Source organism: Gouania willdenowi, chromosome 3 (genome assembly GCF_900634775.1).
Source record: "Gouania willdenowi chromosome 3, fGouWil2.1, whole genome shotgun sequence".
NCBI classification, from domain to species: Eukaryota; Metazoa; Chordata; class Actinopteri; order Blenniiformes; family Gobiesocidae; genus Gouania; species Gouania willdenowi.
In genome coordinates this window covers 42,263,133-42,285,609 of record NC_041046.1, presented here as the reverse complement: position 1 = coordinate 42,285,609, position 22,477 = coordinate 42,263,133, and the positions used below count along the sequence as shown (strand labels likewise).

General features: G+C 38.6%; 1 protein-coding gene across 1 annotated transcript in view; it reads right to left on the bottom strand.

Moving 5' to 3' along the window:
- The window catches only part of LOC114460674 (SH3 and multiple ankyrin repeat domains protein 2-like), a 284,910-nt gene that overhangs the window by 96,932 nt on the left and 165,501 nt on the right, over positions 1-22,477 (bottom strand). Inside the window, 4 exon segments of the mRNA XM_028442602.1 lie at positions 242-271; positions 274-354; positions 2,830-2,969; positions 17,447-17,879. Coding sequence (XP_028298403.1) covers positions 242-271; positions 274-354; positions 2,830-2,969; positions 17,447-17,879 — 684 coding nt within the window.

Below are 22,477 nucleotides of genomic sequence, written 5' to 3'. Positions count from 1 at the left end.
ATTTATGGAGGACGGACCGTGGCGTGATACGTTCATTAGCTTCCACCCAGAGGACATCAGATCACAGCTGAGTTAGCAGGGCAATGTAGCGCTTAGCTTTGTGCGCCACAGCCCAGGGAGATGAAGAGAGACGAGCTGACAGAGGAGCCGTAACATCTAGCTCAGACACGTGCCACCAAGCTCCGCCCCCCCAGGTCCACTCTGAGCATTTAAACACAACAGCAACAATTCTCACACTTACAGCTCCTCTCCTCCGTGGCTTTAACTGGATCTCCTCCACATAGTTTGCTGGAAACCAGCCCACCTGACCACGGGCGCTGCCTTCCCAGAATCCTCCTTCACCGATGCTCAGGACTGGAAAACAGAGAGAGACAGGGTGACAGTCAGTGTATCAGCTCCAGTTACACTAAAGTGTGAAAACATGCATTGACCATAATCTCACTGTACGTCAAACAAGTAATTTTTATTGAATTTTGAAGGTTTCATTGTGAAATAATATAAAAAACATTTTAATATATATATATATATATATATATATACAGTATATAGATATTACTAAAATAAATTTAATTAATAAAATGAAATAACTAAGTAAACTAAAGGTATAGCTAAATGTATGACATTTCATACCCCAAGTGCTTTATATCAAACATTAGTAACATTTAGACAGAGAGCTATATAACAATGCAAGATTGAAAACATTTAAACAATTTGTAAAAAAAAAAAAAAAAGCTTTAAAATCATGCGAACATTATTTAATAATGGAACAAGAATACAAAAAAATGGAAAAGTGGAAGCTTAGCAAATCTCATCAAAATACCCTTACTACTACTATTAATAATACCAATAATAACTTCAACATTAAAAACAAAAATAGATATACCGTAATAATATAAATAACAATAATAATAAACAAACAATAATAATAATTTATCGCTTCTTATTCATGTAATTGCTAAAATAGGACACAAACAAATGAAGCCAATAATATAAACACAGCAGAGTCAGAAAAATATGAATAATGAACAGAAATACACAGAGAAACAATCAAATAATAATAATAATATCCTGTGAACACCAGCGACTGTCACACTTCATTAGTTTCTATATATTTAGTGGTAATGGGTTATAATTATGTGTGTTGTACATGATTTGTGTGGTTTGATGATAAGTCCTTACATCCAATGAGCTTTATAAGATATGATTTAATCACAAACATAACAAACATAACATTGCTGTTCGTGCCTGAAGTGTACAAATTATTTTTTTCAAAACAGACAATAATATAAATACATATGTCATGTAATTGAGTTTAGAGCTGAAAGGTTTATAAGAATCTACAACACTCACATCACAGGAAAACCTCATTTGCATCCAAGTGTTTTGCATCTGTGTCTTGTTCCTCAGTAAACGATGCAATCAGAGCATAATTATCAAACTAAGGATGTTCTTCAGGCTCAGATTCAGCATTTTTCTCTGATTAATGCAAACACACTCGGAGCCAGAATGCAGAGTAAGAAGAAGGAAGAGAATATCTAAACTAAAGATGGGCAACTTTAATCACAATTTATCACTGGGCCACAAAAATGTGATCTGAGGGTCACATGATCAACATTCGGGTCAGCATTCAGAATAAGCTGAGCATTAACACAGGAGAAAACAACGAGTTTTGTGTGTTTTTGTTGTACTTTTATGGAATTTTGAGGAGGTGTTCCATAAAGCGGGTCAGGGTCAAACTCTGAGTATGTTGGGGCCCAAATGAGGGAAACTCTGAGTATCCCATTCCAGAAGGCGAGGTATGTTCTTCTCAGTGTCAGCATGGTAACATTCTCCATGAACTGAACCTGCTCGCTGGCAGGCTTTGTCTAAGAAACCCTGGGTGTGTGGCTCCGCCCACCTGAACACGCTTCTCAAGGAACACTTTAATCTACCTTGACACACTTATCTGAAACACATTAGTAACATCACACACCACAGACGTGCTCACATTGTCACAAATGCTGTGCTGCTTTACGTTTTTTTTTTGTTTCTTGCACATGGTAATTGTCTTTGTAACATTGTGGATGCAGATCATTTAGCATTTTATTCATGTTATTAAACAGTTGTCACGTCACTGGAGCAATGAGGTGACGAAGCGACCAAAAAGCGCGACTAATCACGGGCGATTTAAGCGACTATAGTCTCTGAAGTGCCGTTCTGTGTGAACGCACCTTCAGAACAGGCTCATATTCCACGGCTGATTTCATCCATTGGGGTGAATAAATCACTCTCTTCCAGGCGGTTGCCATGGCAGCTTGTGTAATCTTTGCTCCATTGATGATGGCTTTTTATCGTGCACGTAACTAACCCAAGGTTTACATACTCAGAGTTGATTGACCCACTTCATAACCAGCTGTAACGGAATCAGATACCCAGAGTTTCCCATCATTGGGTATGTTGACACTGAGTTTATAGATAAACTCAGAGTTTGTTGAACCTCCTGTCTGGAATACACCACTGGAGTTGTTTTGCTGTGGTTTTGGGTATATTTTTTTTCATTTTTGTGTGTTTTTTGTTTTTTTTTATTTGTTTGTGCATTTCTGTTGTCATTTTGCCAAAATGTGGCTTTTTTTGGGTTTTTTTGCTATTGTTTTGCATGATTTGTTGTCATTTTGTGTTTCTGTTGATGTTTTGTTTATTTTGTGCATTTTTGTAGTCATCTTGTGTGTTTTTGGAGTATTTTATATATTATTTTAGTAGCATTTTGATGTCATCTAATTTTATTAGTTATTTATAAGTTATTCTGTGTATTTTTCCTAAGTTGACATGAAAACAGGGACATGTGCTGACCTTTGACCCTGTCGCCCTTGTGGAGGTGGATCTCTCCTTCTCCCTGAGGGTTGTAGGAACGAGCCACCACAAAGTGTCTCCCTGGGACGGCGCTGTACAGCTTCCTCCTGGGGCCCGACGCCTCGCCGTGATTACTGGGACTGAAAGGAAAAGACCTGAGACATGAAGTTTTAAATCAAGAGAGAAGCAGCAGAAATAGATGTTAATGCACGTGTGTCACCAAAGAGTAAATAACTGAATGGATTTAAGGAAAAAGTAGCAAAGAAAGACTGAAATTTAACTAAATAGCGGCGACTGAAGGTAGAATATAAACACACAGACACAGAGGATCAGAGACGTGATGGTCAAACAAACAAACAAAGGATCAGAAACTACATCCATCCTGCATCTGCTCTGTGAGGCCTGTGAGGTGAATCTGCAGTGAGGATGTAGCTCCACCTAGTGTTAGATCCATGGGTTTACGCTCTGCTGTTGTGTGTCACAGATACAGGATGGACAGAGGTAGATTTGTGTCTTTATTATTCAATTTAAAAAAAACTTTTCACTATTTCACATTTCTTTCCTATCTATTGGTTACCTTGTTAGGCTTCCTAATCAATGAAAATATAGGTTGTAATTTTTTTGGTTTGGGCGTCTGAGCCTTTTCTGTGTCAGTATACCACTATTTAAATTTTTTTAAACGTTAAAATGTGGGAACACTTGATATGAAACATATTTGAGTAGTTATTAACAACATATATGTGTAGAACTCTACATAGAACTGTAACATGGTTCCCCAGTTTTGTGTTCAATTATAATTGACAATTTTATAGAATTTTAATTGGCAATTACAATTACAAAGTCAATTATCTGAACTCTGAATTATCTGAATTACAATTACGCCATACTTGTAATTAATTATTAATTACACGATTACAATTATAACTGATTCCAACCCTAGATGCAGATTATAGATGGATAAAAACAGCAATTTAAACATTAATGATCCATAGTTTACACTTATAAATGATAATACAATATATACAGTATATGGCATATACAATAGACAAGCATTAAATCAGTTCCTGCAGCCTAATTACTTCAAAAATCTTTGATTTTGTGACCAATTTTTGTCATTTAGAAGAATTTAGTTGGAAATTCTAAAATTACATTTTAACCTTAAACAAAACAATATTCTACAACTGAATAAAATAAATAAATAAATAAATAAATATGACTTGTTTGTGTAGAGAGAGAATCCGATGTCAAATGTCATTTGTGAGAATTAGTGAGGCTTTTCACTGTAAGCTGACAGATGAATGCAGACAGAAAAGTGAGAGAAAGGGAGTGAATTCAGCAGTAAGTGGGACAACTTAAACCTTCAGCGTCCTTCAGAGAGCTGCTAACCCCATTCAATTCCCAGTGAGAACAACTCACACATGTTCAGAGGGAAAACCACGCACAAAAAAACCACAACGTGCACTCAGCGAGGTCGGAAATAGAAAGTGTGAAGCTGATTGTTATTGTTTGAAGAGCTGTGAATGTTCAGTGTCACACTGTGTTATGTAATACAGTAAAACCGCTGCACTCTGATCACTTTAGAAGAACGTAAATTAATCATAATAAAAACAACAACTGCATAAAGACTAGTTTGTGTTTTAACGGACTCAAGCATGGAAGGGATCGACACAGTCATGGATTTGATAAACAAAATCTGTGACCACAGGGGGCGACAGTTCCAACTCTGCTGTTTCATAGATGGCATGAAGAAGAGAAGAAGAGCTCCTACATGTAAATACAGACAACCAGGATGCACTGCTGCTCATTAATGCTGACCCAAGTAAAATCTGTCTGCTGCAAAGAACCAGTGATCTTGTCAGAAATGGTTGAAGGTTTAGTTTAATGGTTTAAGTCTGGATTCTTCTCTTCTTCATGCCGTCTATGAAACTGCAGAGTTGGAACTGTCGCCCCCTGCGCTCATAGATTTCTTTGGGTCAAGGATTTTGTTTATCAAATTTTGGTAGACAAAAAACGTTTACATTGACTTTTTTAACTTTTACTGATTTTTAGAGCAACCCAAAGCAGCACAGGTTGTTATTTTGACTGAAAAAACTGCTAAATGATCCTGAATGCTTCACCTTCTATAGAAGTCATTGGATTAAAAGGGTCGATTTACATCATCAATGACATCATTTCAACATGGCGGCACACAGGCTCTTAAACGGTAAAGTAGTCTCATTTTTAAAAGTTAATAAAATGAATATGGTGCAAAATAATGTGTTTTGTTAGGCATAGATCTTCTAATAAGGACATTTCAAAGGTTTTAGGCCATATTTGTAAAAAAAAAGTGGAGGATCCCTTTAACAAAGACTTGCAGCTAAAGTTGGGATGATATCTGCTGTGAAAACATATGGCCATATTAAAACGTCTATAGTTAATGGTACGAGTGGTATTTCAATATTGCGAAGGGCGCGATGGGTCAAGCATTTGCAAAAGCACATAACTTGGTTTTAGAAATGTTCAAAAAATTACCATTTTTTCTTAATAAATTAGTTTAGGTGATAGCAGTCAAATCGACTTTGATTTCACTCTAAATTCTGGAAAAAACGCATTTTCTGAGAATTAATTAAAAAATGATTTGTCTGCTTTTACAAATGAACTATTCCTCCCTGCGACATTGATACCAAGCGAGTGTCTTAGTGTGCAGCGTATGTTTTGGTCATTGGATTTTCCGTGTAGAAAATTGAAATTGAAAAATTTGAATTGCAATTCAAGGCATTTTTTGTTATCATAATAATAAGGCATTGGATTTCATATATAGCGCTTTTCAGTTTTCATAAACATTATATTAATGTGCATTATTCTTACACCTGTACACACGGTGGTGGTGAGCTACTACTGTAGCCACAGCTGCCCTGGGGAAGACTGACAGAAGCAAGCGCGCCATTGGTCCATATGGCCACCACCAACACCCAGTCACACACCACATTTATACAAGGAAATGTGGGTAAAGTGCCTTGCCCAAGGACTTGGCTTGAGTGGGATTCAAACTCCTAACCCAGGGGTCTGCAACCTTGACTTTCAAAGGAGCCATTTTGCCTAACCTCACCTGGATTAAAGTCCTCCCGGAACCGAAAAAATACCTTCTATATATTTATATATTTTTTGAGTTAATGTATTTGAAGTGTTACAAAAACTTTAATTTGATTACACATGATCATGTTGGTCAACACATGCTAAGTGATCATTTCTTGCAACATATCAATCATGCAAATTAAACTAAATTTAATAAATCTTTCCCCACACAAATAAATTCTCTATTTTCTTCCAGAATCGTGTTTTTGTTGGTTTAGTTATTTTACCACACATTTCAAACTTAAGGTTTGATGGTCTGTAGATGTTTCAGGAGGTGAAGTAGGAAGGTGCTGAGTCATTGCACAATGTGATTTATTTTTAGGTTAAATTGTTTTATCAGAATTTTATTTGAAGTTGATGTCATTAATCATCAATACCCTCTGTAAGAAATAACAATTGATTATTATTTTTTTTTTTTTTAAAGTTATAGGGAGCCATTGTAAGTTAGTCAAAGAGCCACATGAGGCTCCAGAGCCGCAGGTTGCAGACCCCTGTCCTAACCCTTCGGTTATTGGACGACGCATTTTATCACTCTATCAACGACTTTAATTTCCAAGTTGCTGCCAGAACATGCAGACATGTTAACATTGTTTTTTTTTTAAAATTTTTAAAAAAGGAAAGAATATTTCCATATGTTACATTTGGGCTGTTCTGCAACAAAAATGCAAAGTTCATGCACAGAATATTTCTTTGAAGAATATCATGATGATGACGATTTGGTTTTAGCACGACCCTTTTTTGCAGAGTGGTACTTTTTGCACTTTATTAAGAAAAAAAATGTCTATTTTATCTTTTAAGTTCACATTGAGTTGAAAATGTCAGAATGCAAATATGCCCAGATTTAAAGTCAAATAAAAACATGGTTATTTTTCCCACTGTAATTTATGTGTGTGTCTTTTTCCAGTAATAATCGTGACTATTATCATCCATCGCATCGTATTGTGAGCTCTGTGTATCGTGCCATCCCTATGTGTAGTGTCTTCTGTAGTATTGTTGTGTGTAGTATTGTAGATCAGGGTTATTTACAAACATTTTTTGCTTCGGCCAGATTTTAAAACCAGCAATCATATTTTCCAGGTTATAAGTCACTAATTTTAGACGTGTTTTTGGTTCTTTTATGCTCTCACACACCTGGGACACCCTACTACAGAAAATAATCGGCGGGGGCGTGGTGCACCCGGCGGGGCGGTCGGGTCGGTTGGGCTCGCCGCGACATGCCGGTTTTGTGTGGGCGTGGCTGGCCCGGTGGATCTCACAGCTCTGCTGGGCGTGGCGCACATGCGGCTGTCAAAATCTGCCAGCTGACACGTTACACACGCTTCTGAGGAAGGTGAGAGACATCGCCGAAACAGTCAAGAAAAAGGTAAAGAACAACATCTCCTACACTTAATGTCGAGAAAAAAAAAAAAAAACATCTACAGTAGTAAGAAGACACGATGAATGTTTTTGAGCAGTCACTAATATACAGAGGCACCTATCTGTGTATTTTCCAAACGTGGAGCTCCATTATTATCCCTGAACAACAGTGTCAGAATCAGGAACAGCTTCTCTTTCTTATCTTTGGGGCTGTCCGCAGGTTTGTTGTTGATCTACGAAGTCTTGTCACTGCTTTTTCTCATCGTCATTAATTAAAAACAGTGTTTCTTTCAAAAAAAGCATATCACGGTGCACAACTTAAATGAACAAATGAGGTTTGTAGGGACATGCTGAGATGCAAACCAGAGCAGTGAACAGTTCCATCATGCTTATTTTTATTTGGCCAATTACCCAGGTGGCTTTAAAGGTGCTAATTAGACAGTGTTGATTAATAGCAGCTGTGTATAATATGAGCTATTATTGGACGATCACCTGAGATGACGAGAGAGAGAGAGAGAGAGAGAGAGGAGAGAGAGAGAGAGAGAGAGAGAGGAGAGAGAGAGAGAGAGAGAGAGAGAGCGAGAGAGAGAGAGAGAGAAGCTGAAAAGAAATGAAGGAAAACACAACAAACTAATCAGTGATTCTTCAACACCGCTATGAAAATCTGAGCCCAATAAAAAAGAACTTGGAATTCAGGTCAGAGCCAAAAAAAGTTACTATTAAATGAAATGTTAAGCTAAACCATGGTTTGCAATCAGTCATGAGAATTCCATTAATCTAGTTTTCCATCTACCAAGACATGATGAGTAAAGTTTGGATCAAAATTCTTGAACCATTCCTCCTTGGTCACTTCATCGCTCCAGTGACGTCATTTCCAGGAACGTGTGTGTGTGTGTGTGTGTTCCTCTGGTGGTCGTCACGTCACTGGAGCGACCAAAAAGCACCACTATGTTCAAGCGACTCACCACGGGCGATTGAAGTGACTGCAGTCGTTTCAGTCACGTTTGGTGTGAACGCATCTTTAGATCCTTACCATCAGATAAAAGTGTTCATAAGAGGATTCTGTGACCAAAACCAACCCGAATCATTTCTAAGTATCTGTCCGACCCCATTCTAACCCCGGATAAAGAAATATCTACCAGAGCTGCAGATTTGGAGAAATATAACATAGGCTGTGTTGTAAATGTCCTGTTAACGTACTACTAGGGATGTAACGATTAATCGTAAGGCAGTTAAAAATCGATCCCCAGGTATCACGATTCACATCGACACTGTGAAAATCGAATCGCTGTGCTTTTTTTAAGCTATCCAGAAGTGGAGGCGGCGGGCAGAATCTGCTAATACTTTCTTTCTGGCCGCCTTCTACTTTTAAACATGTTCAAAAATGATTCCATACCCCTTTAGCACTGAAAAAATATCTGTAATATTACGTGAATATCTGTAAAAGTCACGTTTTTCTATTAGCTCTGTCTGCTAGCATAGCATCTCTTCTTCACTGCAAGATATCTGCATGCCAACCGACCACTGGGTTACCAGTGCCCTTTGCTTGTCCAAACAAATATCTGACGTAAATACAGTGAAGTCCAATTGTTAAGGCACAAAATACATTTTCAGTTGCACTTTTAAAAAGAAAAGGAACTATTATGCAGTTTTGCATTGTTTACTATAGAACCAGAATTTAAATTAATAGGCTTCTTCTACATTTGTATTATTCCTTTACTTATTTCATTCAAGATTTATTTTTAGTTAAATTGCATTGTTTTGAATAGTTTATCAAGAAATTATTTTGACAATGAAAAAGTGTAAGTCTACTTGAGTAGGATATATCCGACGCTAACGGCTATGCTAACGGCAGTGCGGCATGACAAGATCGCTGCTTCCAACTGTGCATCCGAAACGTGTCCTTTTTGCTTTAGCTGGTGTTGGGCACAGAACCTCCTCACGGACAAGTGTTGCAGAGCTAAAGATATCTCGGAATGTGTAACGCTTCACTTCCAGGTCATGTACTTTGGCAAATCTGTAATGGAGAAAATGAATAAAGGCGTTTTTCGTTTTCTGTACCGAAGCAAAAGAGCTTGAATTTGAAAAACAAGGCGTTTTCCGTTTTTTTCATTTTGGTTTTGGAAACAAATATCAAATGAGTGTTTTTGAAACTCCTAATTCCTGCCTCACTCCGCCTTTAAGCTTCCCTCAGACTCTTCATCAAACTTCAACCCACACACTCCACAGTGTCTGTGGACTGTTTGACACCCTCTACTACCCACCCCACCCCCTTCGTCACCACTTGACATGATGATTGTCAAAATGTGAAACACACAAGCATTAATCACTGGATGACAGCTGTCAGTCAGCCACAGGGCGCCATGGCAACTGCCTCCCAGTTAGCTACTGGTGATGAGTGGGTCCAGTGTCAAGATGGGTCAGTGTGAGCTAATGACTTTTTTCACACATATACATGATCCCTGAGATCCACTGACTGACAGGGTTGTGTGTGATATCGCAACATTATCGTGCCCGAGTTTGCACTTCTACTTATAAATAAAATACAAAATATGTAAGAAACCGACAATATCCAAGCAAAAAGTTATCAGTCCAAACAGGATCTTCAATTTAAATTTCTTTGATTTTGTGACATATTTCTTTTAAATTAAGGGAAATATTCTGTAATAATCAGAGGTGTAAAGAGTACTGATATATCCTAGTCAAGTAGAAGTACTGTTACTTGATTGAAATTGAAAGTAAGTCGTACATAAAATACTCAAGTACAAGTAAAAAGTAGCTAAAAAAAAAAAACAAATAATAAAAGGGTTTCACTATATTATGTAGAACAGGGGTTCTCAACTGGTCTCACCCTGGGACCCACATTTTTCCACGGTCATTAAATTGTGACCCACCTTTTTTTTTTTCTTTTAGAATTCGACCAACCAAAGTTAGTATTTAAAAAATAGCTTATATATAAAGTTTCTTTTAAACATAAATCCATATATTTTTCTGTGCAACATGTGCCTGTCAAAAGAAAAGTGTTTTTCAAAATAAAAGACAAATCCATTATGATAGACATTAAGTATTTATTTATTTTTGACCAGCTGGTCCGCTACCCACTTTTGGGTCCCGACCCACCAGTTGAGAATCACTGATGTAGAACACAATTTACAATTAAGTTATAAGTGTTAAAAAAGGAGAAAATGTTATATACAGAATTTGATATATATAGATCAATATACACAGGTGTACATACATATATACATACAGTACATGTACACAAACACATATGTATATATTCATACATGCATGGGCAGACTATCTACTGTATATACATAAATGTAGTAATATAATATAATATATAGTAAATGTTAATTTTTTTCCACAAAGGCATAAAGTACTATTATTTAAATAAATAAAAAATAAATAAATAAATAAATTCAATGCAAAATAAAAAAAATCTCAGGCTCTAAGTAGCTACATTTCTGAACTCTAAAACTGAGAAAATAACATCCATTAAATGCTGTTTTGGTGTCGTGCATTACGTTTAATCTGATTGGTCGACTATGATGAGTTGCATTTGATTGTTGTCTGGTCGTTTCATTTTTTGTAGTTTCACTATGTCCGTTAATCATTTAGAAAAATAATAATTTACTCGGTAACTGTTGGGTGTAGAAATGTAATGAATTACTTTACTTCTTTTAAAATGTACTTAAGTACAAGTAAAATGATTGATTTAGAAATATACTTTAAAAAGTACAAGTACCCATAAAAGCAACTCAATCACAGTACTTGTAGTACGTTACTTTAACCTCTGGTAATTATTTTGATGAAAATTGAAGCATTTTGTAAGAATGTTGAGTTTTTTCAACAGTTTAATATTAAAAATGACTGCCATTGTATTGAATGCTTTAAAGGGCCAGTTTTGGCCCCCGGGCCATGAGTTTGATACAGGTGGGATAGAGGCTTCGCTGCGACTCAGAAACATACCTGTCAAGTTTTGGAATACGATCGCTATATATATATATATATTATATATATATATATATATATATATATATATATATATATATATATATATATATATTTCCTAAACTACAAAACAGCCTAAATGAAAACATATTTACTGTTAATTTCACATTACTTGTATTTAAGTTCGACATTAACATTTTATTTTATTGCATATTTTATTATAATTTCTCATGCTCACTCATGTGGTTCTCTGATATTCACTAATGACTTATTAGACACATTTATTACAGACTTTACATCCTTTAACACTTTTTTAAAGCAGTGTATATTTGTGGAGCTTGTGATTGGCTGATTTTTCATGGTGACTTACGTGGTTCCTTCAGCTGTGGTAGACGTTAAAATCTCAGTTATTAATCTAACAGAACGTGTAACTGTGTCTCATCCTGCTGCTCTTTAGGAAGATAAACTCTCTGTCACATTTTACAACGTATTTACACCAGTTCTTTGTCTTTTCACCAGAACGTCTTCAGCCATTCATCATCTCTTTTCTGAATTGTTTCCAGGTTTGTTGCTGACAACTTGCCGCTGTCAGCACTAATCTCACGAGAACTGCCCCTCAGGCCATTTCAGGTGGCAGTTCTCGTGAGGCTAGTGACTGCGTTCAGTTTAGTAAGGCAGCTTTTATTCATTATTACATTAAAATATGGGATATTTACAGGAAAATACTAATACGGGAAGATGGCGGGAAAGAGGGGTAAAATACCGGAGTTTCCCGGCCAAAACGGGATACTTGAAAGGTATGCTCAGAAAGCGTGACAGCGTGTGAGTTTTAACAGGAAGCAACCCTTCGGCAGAAGGTCTTGACAAGAAAACCTGACATTCGGTGAGAAATCGACATTTTTGTGCCCTACTTTGCACTTCTACATATAAATAAAATACAAAATGTGTAAGAAACTGACAACATCCAAGCAATAAGTGACAGATATCAGTCCCAACAGGATCTTCACTTTAAATTGTCTTGATTTTGTGACCAATTTCTATTAAATTAAGGGAAGTATTATGTAATAATTTGATGAAAATTGAAGGATTTTGTAAGAATATTAAGTTTATTCAACAGTTTAACATTAAAAATGATATGTTGAGTTTTAATTTACACAATGACTCGTGTTTTCTCTGTAATTTTTACTTTCTCCTGCAGACCGGATCAGATGCTTCAAAGGGCCGGATTTGGCCCCGATAGAGGGTTCGCTGCGTCTCAGAAAGTGTGACAGTGAGTGAGTTTTAACAGGAAGCAACCCCTCAGAAGGCAGAAGGTTTTGACCAGAAAACGTGACGTTCGGTGGGAAATCGGTGACTCAAATGTTCCACTTATTGCAGACGTGACCTCACGGATAAATATTCGCTATGAAAGCAGCGTTTGGTGGCAAACCAAACCGTGCGTCTCTTGAGGACATCCAGTGCAACATTTGTGATCCAGATGCAATTACACAACAGAGGAAATTTCCTCTGTTGAGCTTGACAAGATTATGAAATCCCAGTGATTTGATTTGTTCCTACATAACATACACACACACATACAAACAACAACAAAAAACAACTACTGACGCATGCAGTACAAGAAGAGGAGAGCACAGTGTGTCCACAGAAGGATTCTGATGCATGTTAATCAGTGTTCTTGCTGATCCTATGGTTACTGTCCCAGTTTTATAAATTAGTGGTTCTCATCCTTTTCAGCCCGCGACCCCCAAAATAAAAGTGCTAGCAAAATGATGGTCCATTGTTCTATGAATCATTTATTTATCTGAATAATATCCACTATTATCCAGGAAGTTAATTATTATTTGTGCCATAGTATATAGTCATTTTAAAGACGTTAATCCTTGTTTTAATCAGAAATCAAATGGGTTAAAAGTGACCAAAATGGGATTTTAAAAACCACAGATATTGGTTAAAGGTGGCAAATTAGAGTGGAAAAAACGGACAGAAAAGTGGGGAAAAAGGTTCAAAGTGTCACTTAAAAGTGGCAGAAATTGGGGTTTGGAATAATGTCATTTAAAAAGTAGAAACAATTAGTTTAAACTGGCAAATCCTGAATGTGGTTAAATTAGCAAAAATAAGCATGAAATATGGGAAAAAAAAAGGTTAAGTGACAATGGGTCAACATACGTGACAGTAGGTGTGTAAAAGTGGTGGAAAGGGTTTATAAGTCCCAGAAATGTCTTAAAAATGGGAAAAAATATGCAGAAAAGGCATTGAAATGTGATGGAGAAGTGGCAGAAATGGAAGTAATGTAGTAAAAATGCATTAAAAGGAGCAAAAATATGGCATAAAAAGCAACCAAAAATGGTGGTAAAATGGGATTTTAAAAACTGCAGAAATTGGTTAAAAGTTACAAATTAGAGTAGCCAAGAAAAAAAACGGTAAGGAGGGTTCAAAGTGTCAATATTGGCTTAAAAGTGACGGAAATAGGGGAAGGGGTTTAGGGTAATGTAATTTAAAAAGTAGAAACAATTAGTTTAAACTAGCAAATAATGGGCAGGACAAATTGTGAATGTAGTTAAATTGGCAAAAAATAAGCATGAAATATGGTGAAAAGAGGTTAAAAGTGACAATAATGGGTCAACATGTGTGACATTAAGTGTGTACCTGTGAATATTTAACATGAAACATGATGAATATTTAACATGAAACATGATGTCTTTATTTGACCTTGATCTGGGATGTCAGGCTAAAATGTTGTAAAAAACAGATGTTAAATGTTCACAGGTGGCCATTTGGATTTTCCGATATGGCGACACCAGTCAAGGCTACTGTCAAATAAGAATCATATTTAGAATCTTGAGGTCCAAAACCTTCGAAAAATGTTTTGCATTTTAAATATGTGACTTGTTGGTTGAAGAACCTGTTTTTGGGTGGCCCCATATTGAATTGTCCACTATGGTGACCCCATTGAGAATTGGCTCCAGCTCCTGGCAGATTTGAATTTAGCAGGTAAAAAAACTATAAGTGCCAAATTTCATGCTTGTATACACATTTTCACAATTCTCCTAACAGACCAGACTAATAGTTGGGTTGAGCTCTTCTTAAATGTGAAATATTACGTTTAAAACGAAGTTTATTACATTTGGTATTTTTTCTTCTGGTCCTCGTTTTGAATAGGTTAAAAAAATCAAAAATTATCGATATCCACTGATATGAAACACTTACAGTATATTGTGATACAATTTCAATGCAAATCGCCCAGCCCAAGCCTAAATATTGTCTGCTTTATTTATACATGAGTCAATAACACTACACAGGTGTGTCAAACACATTTTAAGACCAAAAGTGTACAGAAAACTCCTTTGGGGTAAATCATTCAGTGACGTTTTCACTTCGAGCTGCAGTGGATGTACTGGTGGGCCGGATTTGGATGATAATTTCAGTGACTGAACTGTTTTAACACAAGTTTCTACCAGAGTCTTCCTCGTTGTCGTAATAAGAAGAACAGAAGCGCAGAGAGCACTAATGTAGGTCTGTCACCTGATCACACTTGGTCTATCAGGGTCAGATAACCGGGTCACGCACAGGCTGCTCTCAGCGCTGCTCGTCCTGTCCCACTTTTAGAAACCAAGCAATTAGTGACCTCCGCCGCTTCACCTGGGCTACATTTGATATTCAATACGGTCAAACATAAAATGGCAATAATGTCTGAAAAAGGCAGATAGATGAAACATTACAGAGGCTGAACTTGTATACAATTGCTGCAAAAGCTACAATTTGGTTCAATGGCCACATTTACATGAGAGCTTTAATTTCCCTTTAATTCAAAATGAAATCTTCTTTAAACTGACCTTGTAAATACTTAATTCCGAACGAGTCAAGTCCAAGACTTTTGGGAGTCGAGCACAAGTCAAGACAAAGACTTTTGGGATTTGAAACAAAGTCAAAACCAAGACTTTTGGGATTTCAGACCGAGTCAAGACCAAGACTTTTGGGAGTCGAGCACAAGTCAAGACCAAGACTTTTGGGATTTGAAACCGAGTCAAGACCAAGACTTTTGGGATTTCAGACCGAGTCAAGACCAAGACTTTTGGGATTTGAAACTTAGTCAAGACCAAGACTTTTGGGATTTGAAACTGAGTCAAGACCAAGACTTTTGGGAGTCGAGATTGAGTAAAGACCAAGACTTCTGGGATTTGAAACCAAGTCAAAACAAAGAATTTTAGGAGTTGAGACCGAGTCGAGACCAAGACTTTATAAGCACTCCTGATGCTTATATTCAATGATTGAAGTAATTTTTTATGTTAAACTGTTGGAAAAAACCCTCAAAATTCGTTAAAAATCCTTATATTTTTGTCAAATTATTACATATTTCCCCTAACTAAATAGAAATTGGTCACAAAATCTAAGGAATTTAAAGTGAAGCTCTCGTTGGGAGTGATATCTATCACTTATTGCTAGAATATTATCAGTTTCTTACATATTTTTTATTTTATGTATACGTGGAAGTACAAAGTAGGGCACAATACTGTTGAAATTAACCCACAGAAAATCTGTGGCCCTTTTGAGGTCAAACTGCCCAGTATTTGGCCCCTGATCTAAAATGTGTTCATGTGATGCGTTGGTATTGCTTTAAACAACAGCAGCTTCTCGGTCGACCACCAAACTTGCACTGTTGAGATTTTTCTACAAAGTAAGTCAAAAGACATGATAGTGATGTTTCTGTCCTCCCTCTTCTTTCATCTCCTCCGTCACTTGTCTTCCCATCCACCCTCGCTCCAAACCCTCACTCTGTGCTTTTATTCTCTGCTCTTCATCCTCATCATCCTCCTTCTCCACCTCCTCAGTGTTGTCCTCATTCCACCGCTTCGCCCCTCACGTCTTCTCGCTAATCTTTCGTATTATTCCGCGTCCATGGACGTTGGGCAGAGGCAGCTGATCTACAGAGTGTGGGAAGTGTTGGTGCTTCCAAATGTGTCCATCTGCCAAGAAACACGAGGGCCGGGGGGGGGGGGGGGAGGGGGAAGATGAGGCTGAGGAGGAGGAGGCCAGAGAGCATGTGTCTTAATCGGGATTGACTGTTACCGTGCTACGCTTTAATCCCACGTCCATCACGTGCTCCCACACACGCTACAGACAGATGATGTGACAGCGTATCTCAGTGAGCTCACCCAGGTAGAGCAGAGCAGATGATGCATATGTTAGGACTTGCATGCGTTTGCTAAGTGTCTTTGTGTAGCTATGGCAACACTTGCTGGAGATGCCTGGCATCTTTGTGATGGCATGTTTCACAAAGGAACTCATATATCATGCATTGATGGGGGTGGGGAAACTGGAAATATGTTATATGTACATTATATATAAATCAGCTCTACTGTATATAGTAGGGCTGTAACGATTAATTTTAACAACGATTCGAATCACGCGTTGTTGTTGCCGAGTCAATTCAAGGATGATATTGGTTAATTTAGAATGATTCAGTGACTTGAAATCGATTCAGTAAACTTTTTAGCCTAAATAATCATTAAAAAAAGATGAATGCATGTAAAGCGGAGTCTGATTACCATCGAACTGACACATCTACTATGGAGTTAAAATCATACCAAAACTTCACAAACTTGTTTTACTCATTCAGTGTCGTTTGCAAAGAGAAACTAAATTGACATTCTAATGCATTTTGTTTTGAGGAAAGGAAACATACCTGTCAAACTAACACAACTTGTTTTACATGTACAAAAAAACATTTCTTCAATTACAGAAAATAGCCTTCGGTTCCAAAAAATATTTGTACAACAATGAAAAACTGTCACATGACTTGTAGTTGAAGACATTCCGTTGCAGTAAAACATGCTGCATTTGCTTGATGGGTGTGTTTCTTATTTGCAAAACAAAATGCTTTAGCTTGTGAATGATTTTTTTGGGGATTTGAAAACCACATTGAGTTTGTTTGTGAATCTTTGGGCATGAGTTAAACACGTTTTGAGGGTTTGATAGTCAACATTCACGATCCAAGTCTGGCCATCTCCCTCATTCCTCTGCTTTCTTGAGCAGAAAAATAACAAGACAACCCAATTTTTTGCATAAAAAAGCAGAAAGGAAGCACAAATACAGATTGAATGGATATTTCTGTCATCAGCTCATATCTGAATCCCAATGGCAGCAACACAAATATATCCAAATTGTTGTTAGTCATGTAGAGATTGGGACTGACCTGGCCTGACGCTGTGAGGGCGTCGCCCGTCTGGTGTCCTCCCCCAGTCGGCTGAGGGAGGGAGACCGGCTCCTCGCCCCCCTTCCCATGGTCCGGACCACCACATTGCCATTGGGGCTGCCGCTGGGCATCGGCTGGAGCAGCTGGGGAGACAGGCTGCGATGCAATGCTGAGGAGCCAGGCTGGGCGTGTCCCTGCTGGGCGCCCCTGGGCGGGTGGGGCTGGGCGTGCGGCTGCTGCAGGTGGGGGGTCCAGCCGCCGTCGGGGGAGCCGTGTTGCTGTTGTTGGTACTGAGTGACCGTCAGGTTGTTGTCACTATTGGAGCGCAGGAGGACCCGCGGCGCTGACAGGGAGGAGGGCGTCTGGCCGTTCCTGCTGCCTGAGGACGGAGCCCGTCTACGTTTGGAGTAGGCTGGAGCCTCACGGAAAGGCACTGCACAGGAAAGAGACACAATCACAACATGGTAAACCTGAACATGTGTGGCTTAGAGCAGGTGTTAAAGTTTAGAAAAACAAGAGTTATAAGTGGTTTTGTTGTGTAATTTGTCCTTAAGGCAAGGCAGATGTACTGTATTTATGTAGGGAATTCAACTGGCTTTACATGATTTAAAAAGAATAAAATTAACCTCCTTTTTACCATATATTTATGGGTTGATAAGAAAAAACTGGTGAATACAATTTCATTTGGATCAGCTTAACATGTAATCACCAGTCCCTCATGCTTGGGTTAGCTTAGCATGTAATCACCAGTCCCTCATGCTTGGGTTAGCTTAGCATGTAATCACCAGTCCCTCATGCTTGGGTTAGCTTAGCATGTAATCACCAGTCCCTCATGCTTGGGTTAGCTTAGCATGTAATCACCAGTCCCACATGCTTGGGTTAGCTTAGCATGTAATCACCAGTCCCACGTGCTTGGGTTAGCTTAGCTTGTAATCACCAGTCCCACATGCTTGGGTTAGCTTAGCATGTAATCACCAGTCCCACATGCTTGGGTTAGCTTAGCATGTAATCACCAGTCCCACATGCTTGGGTTAGCTTAGCATGTAATCACCAGTCCCACATGCTTGGGTTAGCTTAGCATGTAATCACCAGTCCCACATGCTTGGGTTAGCTTAGCATGTAATCACCAGTCCCACATGCTTGGGTTAGCTTAGCATGTAATCACCAGTCCCACATGCTTGGGTTAGCTTAGCATGTAATCACCAGTCCCACATGCTTGGGTTAGCTTAGCATGTAATCATCAGTCCCACATGCTTGGGTTAGCTTAGCATGTAATCACCAGTCCCACATGCTTGGGTTACCTTAGCATGTAGTCACCAGTCCCACATGCTTGGGTTAGCTTAGCATGTAGTCACCAGTCCCACATGCTTGGGTTAGCTTAGCATGTAGTCACCAGTCCCACATGCTTGGGTTAGCTTAGCATGTCACCACCAGTTCCACATGTTTGGATCAGCTTAGCATGTAACCACCAGTTCCACTTGTTTGGGTTAGCTTAGCATGTAGCCACCAATGTAGTGGGCTAGACATGAAATGCCAGGACTGAATGTTTTGTCCCAGTCCAGCCCTGGCAGATGGAGAGTTAGCATAGCAGGCTAGCAACAGTCTGATCACAGTAAGCAGTGACTAAAAAGGACTGATATGTGGACATGGAGCAGTGAGGTGGCGCAAGTGATAGTAGATGCTGCTCTGATTGGCTGGGCCAATTGATGATTGGCCCCTTTTTCAACCAATAGCATTCCTTGTTGGATAAGAAGCATGCTATTGACAAAAAAAAAAAAAAAAAGAGAAGCATCAGCATTATATTGACGCAGCCTCAAATCTAGGCATATAGCCCAGGGCCACTTATGTGAGGATTTTTCAAAGAAAATAGTACATTTCTTAAAAAAGCAACCTTTATACAGGTGTTAAATGGACTAAAAATGGTAAATGGACTTGATTTTATATAGTGCTTTATCACCACTGAAACAGTCTCAAAGCACTTTACATATCAGCTCATTCACCCAATCACTCTCACATTCACACACCAGTAGGACAGGACTGCCATGCAAGGCGCTAGTTGACCACTGGGAGCAACTTAGGGTTCAGTGTCTTGCCCAAGGACACTTCGACACATAGTCAGGTACTGGGATCGAACCCCAAACCTCTCGATCAGAAGACGACCCTCTACCACCTGAGCCACGGTGTTACTTTTATTCTGGAATGTTTTAGAGTAGGGGTGCACGATTTATATTTTCTGGCGGATCACCAATTTCTAAAAAACCATTCCAATTTTTGTCGTGACTCCGGGTGACTGTTGATAACCATGTAGACGCATGCACACGTGTGCAAATGACCTGGTGGGCGTAGGGTGACCAGACCTGGGACAGTCCTGGTTTTCAGAGTTACGTCCCATGTCCCGGTTGATTTTCCCCACATCATTGATTTGTCCCCATTTTTCAGAAGCTCAGTCTCATTTATTCAGAAAAAACTGAAAAAAACTAAAAGCAGCTGCGCATTTTGCTTAAAAACTTGACTCTGTGGACTGTGAGCTGTTAATCACAACAGTTGCCATAGTAACACTTGCAATACCAATTAAAAAGCTCAAAAGTCTTCCACACGTTTGCAATTCGATGCCAAAAAGAAAAACAAGTCTTTAGATTATTCAAAAGAATTTTATGCAAACTTAAAATAAGGCCTTTTTTTTGAGTGATGGCCACTTTTAATTTGGTTCAGCTGCTGCAATTATACATTTGATCTAAAAGGAATAAATAACACATGTAAATGATGTTTTTCATTAAAAATAAAAGCATATGCAAATAGTTTGTTTTGAGAATCTGTTACTTTTTTTGGTTAAATTACTGTCCCGGTTTTGACTTTTAAAAATTTGATCACCCTAGGTGGGCGGGGCCTGTCAGTCATCTCACAGCAGAAGGGGACAGTGGCTAACTTTAAGACCTTCACGGAGGTAGAAAAGATATAGATCGGTTTCTCATGCAAGTATTGGCCGATCGATCGGAGCATCATTATTATAGAGTCAGACTGAAACCCTTCTTGATTATTATACCTGTTAAAGTGTGTTTTAGGGAAACCAAACAGTTGTAATACCATGTGACTCTCAGTGGTTTAAAGCTCCTGTCTCTACATGTCTGCCTGGCTTGATTTGTCCTCTGACCTTCACTGTGACTCCTGTCTCATGTTGTGCTCGGTTTCTTCTTTTTTTCCTGGCCAATCCATCAAAATCTAATCTGGGCTTTTCTCAGAGCACGAGATTGTCTTCAGGCGCAGACAGCTGGAACCAAGACCATAGGCACTCGTCTCTCCCAGCGCTACCAGTATCGAACCGACACTGCTGATTGGTCACGGCCTACACACACTTCTCTTCCTATAACCATCATTAGCCTGATTTGCAACTCTGCTGGATTCTTTCTCCATTACACACAGATACGCACAGAGCTCTACTCGTTGTGAGGTAGACGCAGCATTGGTGAGGTACAGCATCGCCAGCAGCCTTTTTCCTGCAGAGTTAAGTTAGCGCGGCGGCTAAAAGAAGTCGGAGAGATTTCACTTTTTCACTTCGTCATTATCACTTTAACAGACGAGCATCTTAGACGTCTCCAGAGCAGACGAAGAGAGGAGGTGCCATCATTTAATGAGCGAGCTCAAATAGCTGTGTGTGTGTGTGTGTGTGAAGGGAAGACCCATTTTTAAACGGATGACACAGAAATATAGGCCACTCTGTGACAAGGCATAGCAGCTAATAGGTCACAGGCTCCTGTGCAGGTCTTTCAATGAGAGAGGTTTGCATGTTCTCCCCTCCTGGTGTGGTGACCTGACCAGGGTCGAACATGCTCTGTAGTCTGAGGGTCACTAGACACTGGGAGGTGGTCGCCAGATGCCTTCCAGAAACTAAGAATTTATACTGAACAATTTGAGCCCATTTTTGGTTATTTTTTTTTACCCTTTTTCAGCAACTACACCAAACATAACCTATTTTCATCACTTTTTCTTACCATATTTCTGATCCTTTAAATCCATGTTTGCTACATTACTCCCATTTCTGCCATTTAGCCATCAAATTTCAATGCCTTTTTTGCACATTTTTCCACTTTCAAGACATTTTCAGCACTTATAAACCATTTCCACCACTTTTCAACCTATTGTCACATATGCTGACCCATTATTGTCACTTTTAACCTCTTTTCACCATATTTCATGCCCTTTTTTGCCAATTAAACCCCATTCAAGATTTGTCATGCCCATTATTTGCCAGTTTAAACTAATTGTTCCAATATTGACACTTAGAACCCTTTTTTTTTAACTTTTTCTCTCCGTTTTTGACCACTCTAATTTGCTACTTTAAAGGGGACATATCATGGTTTTAAATCCTTCCTTTTTACATATAAATCATAAAGTTGTGGTCTATATAAAGCGGAACTGCACTGCTTGGGTCTGAATTCCTCATTATTATTGCTCCACCCCTTTTCTGATGTGCTTCTAAGAGCAACTCGTTTTGGTGAGGTCTCTTTAAATGCAAATGAGACTCTTCATACCCCGCCCCCTCTCCAGGTTCAACTCCACCCTGCTCGGCCATTTTTGTAGTTTGATAGAAGAGATATGGCTATGTAGCGGCGCAGAAAAAGTTTATTCACACGTTATTTACACAATGTCAACAACGTTAGACTTGTCCATCCAGCCTTACATGTTCCAGCCAGAGTCTGACCCATCGGAGCGAGATGAAAATGAAGATGATGAACCTGCAGAACCCTAACAAGTGAGCTAACACAAGCACCGAGCTAACGCTAGCGCCAAGCTAACATCACAAAATGCATTATAATACAGTCTTTTCGGAGACAAAAACCGCAAAATGAAATAACTAATGAAAACTTTAGACTTAAATTACACCACGTAGGCCATATCATCAAGGATCTAAAACGAGCACAAAGCACTAACATATGAAGAATAACAAAACAATGACAGGGACGTCTTATCATCACACTTTTTAGCGTTATTTACAGCTTACCGAAGTGCTCTGTTCATCGTCTCCAAAGATAG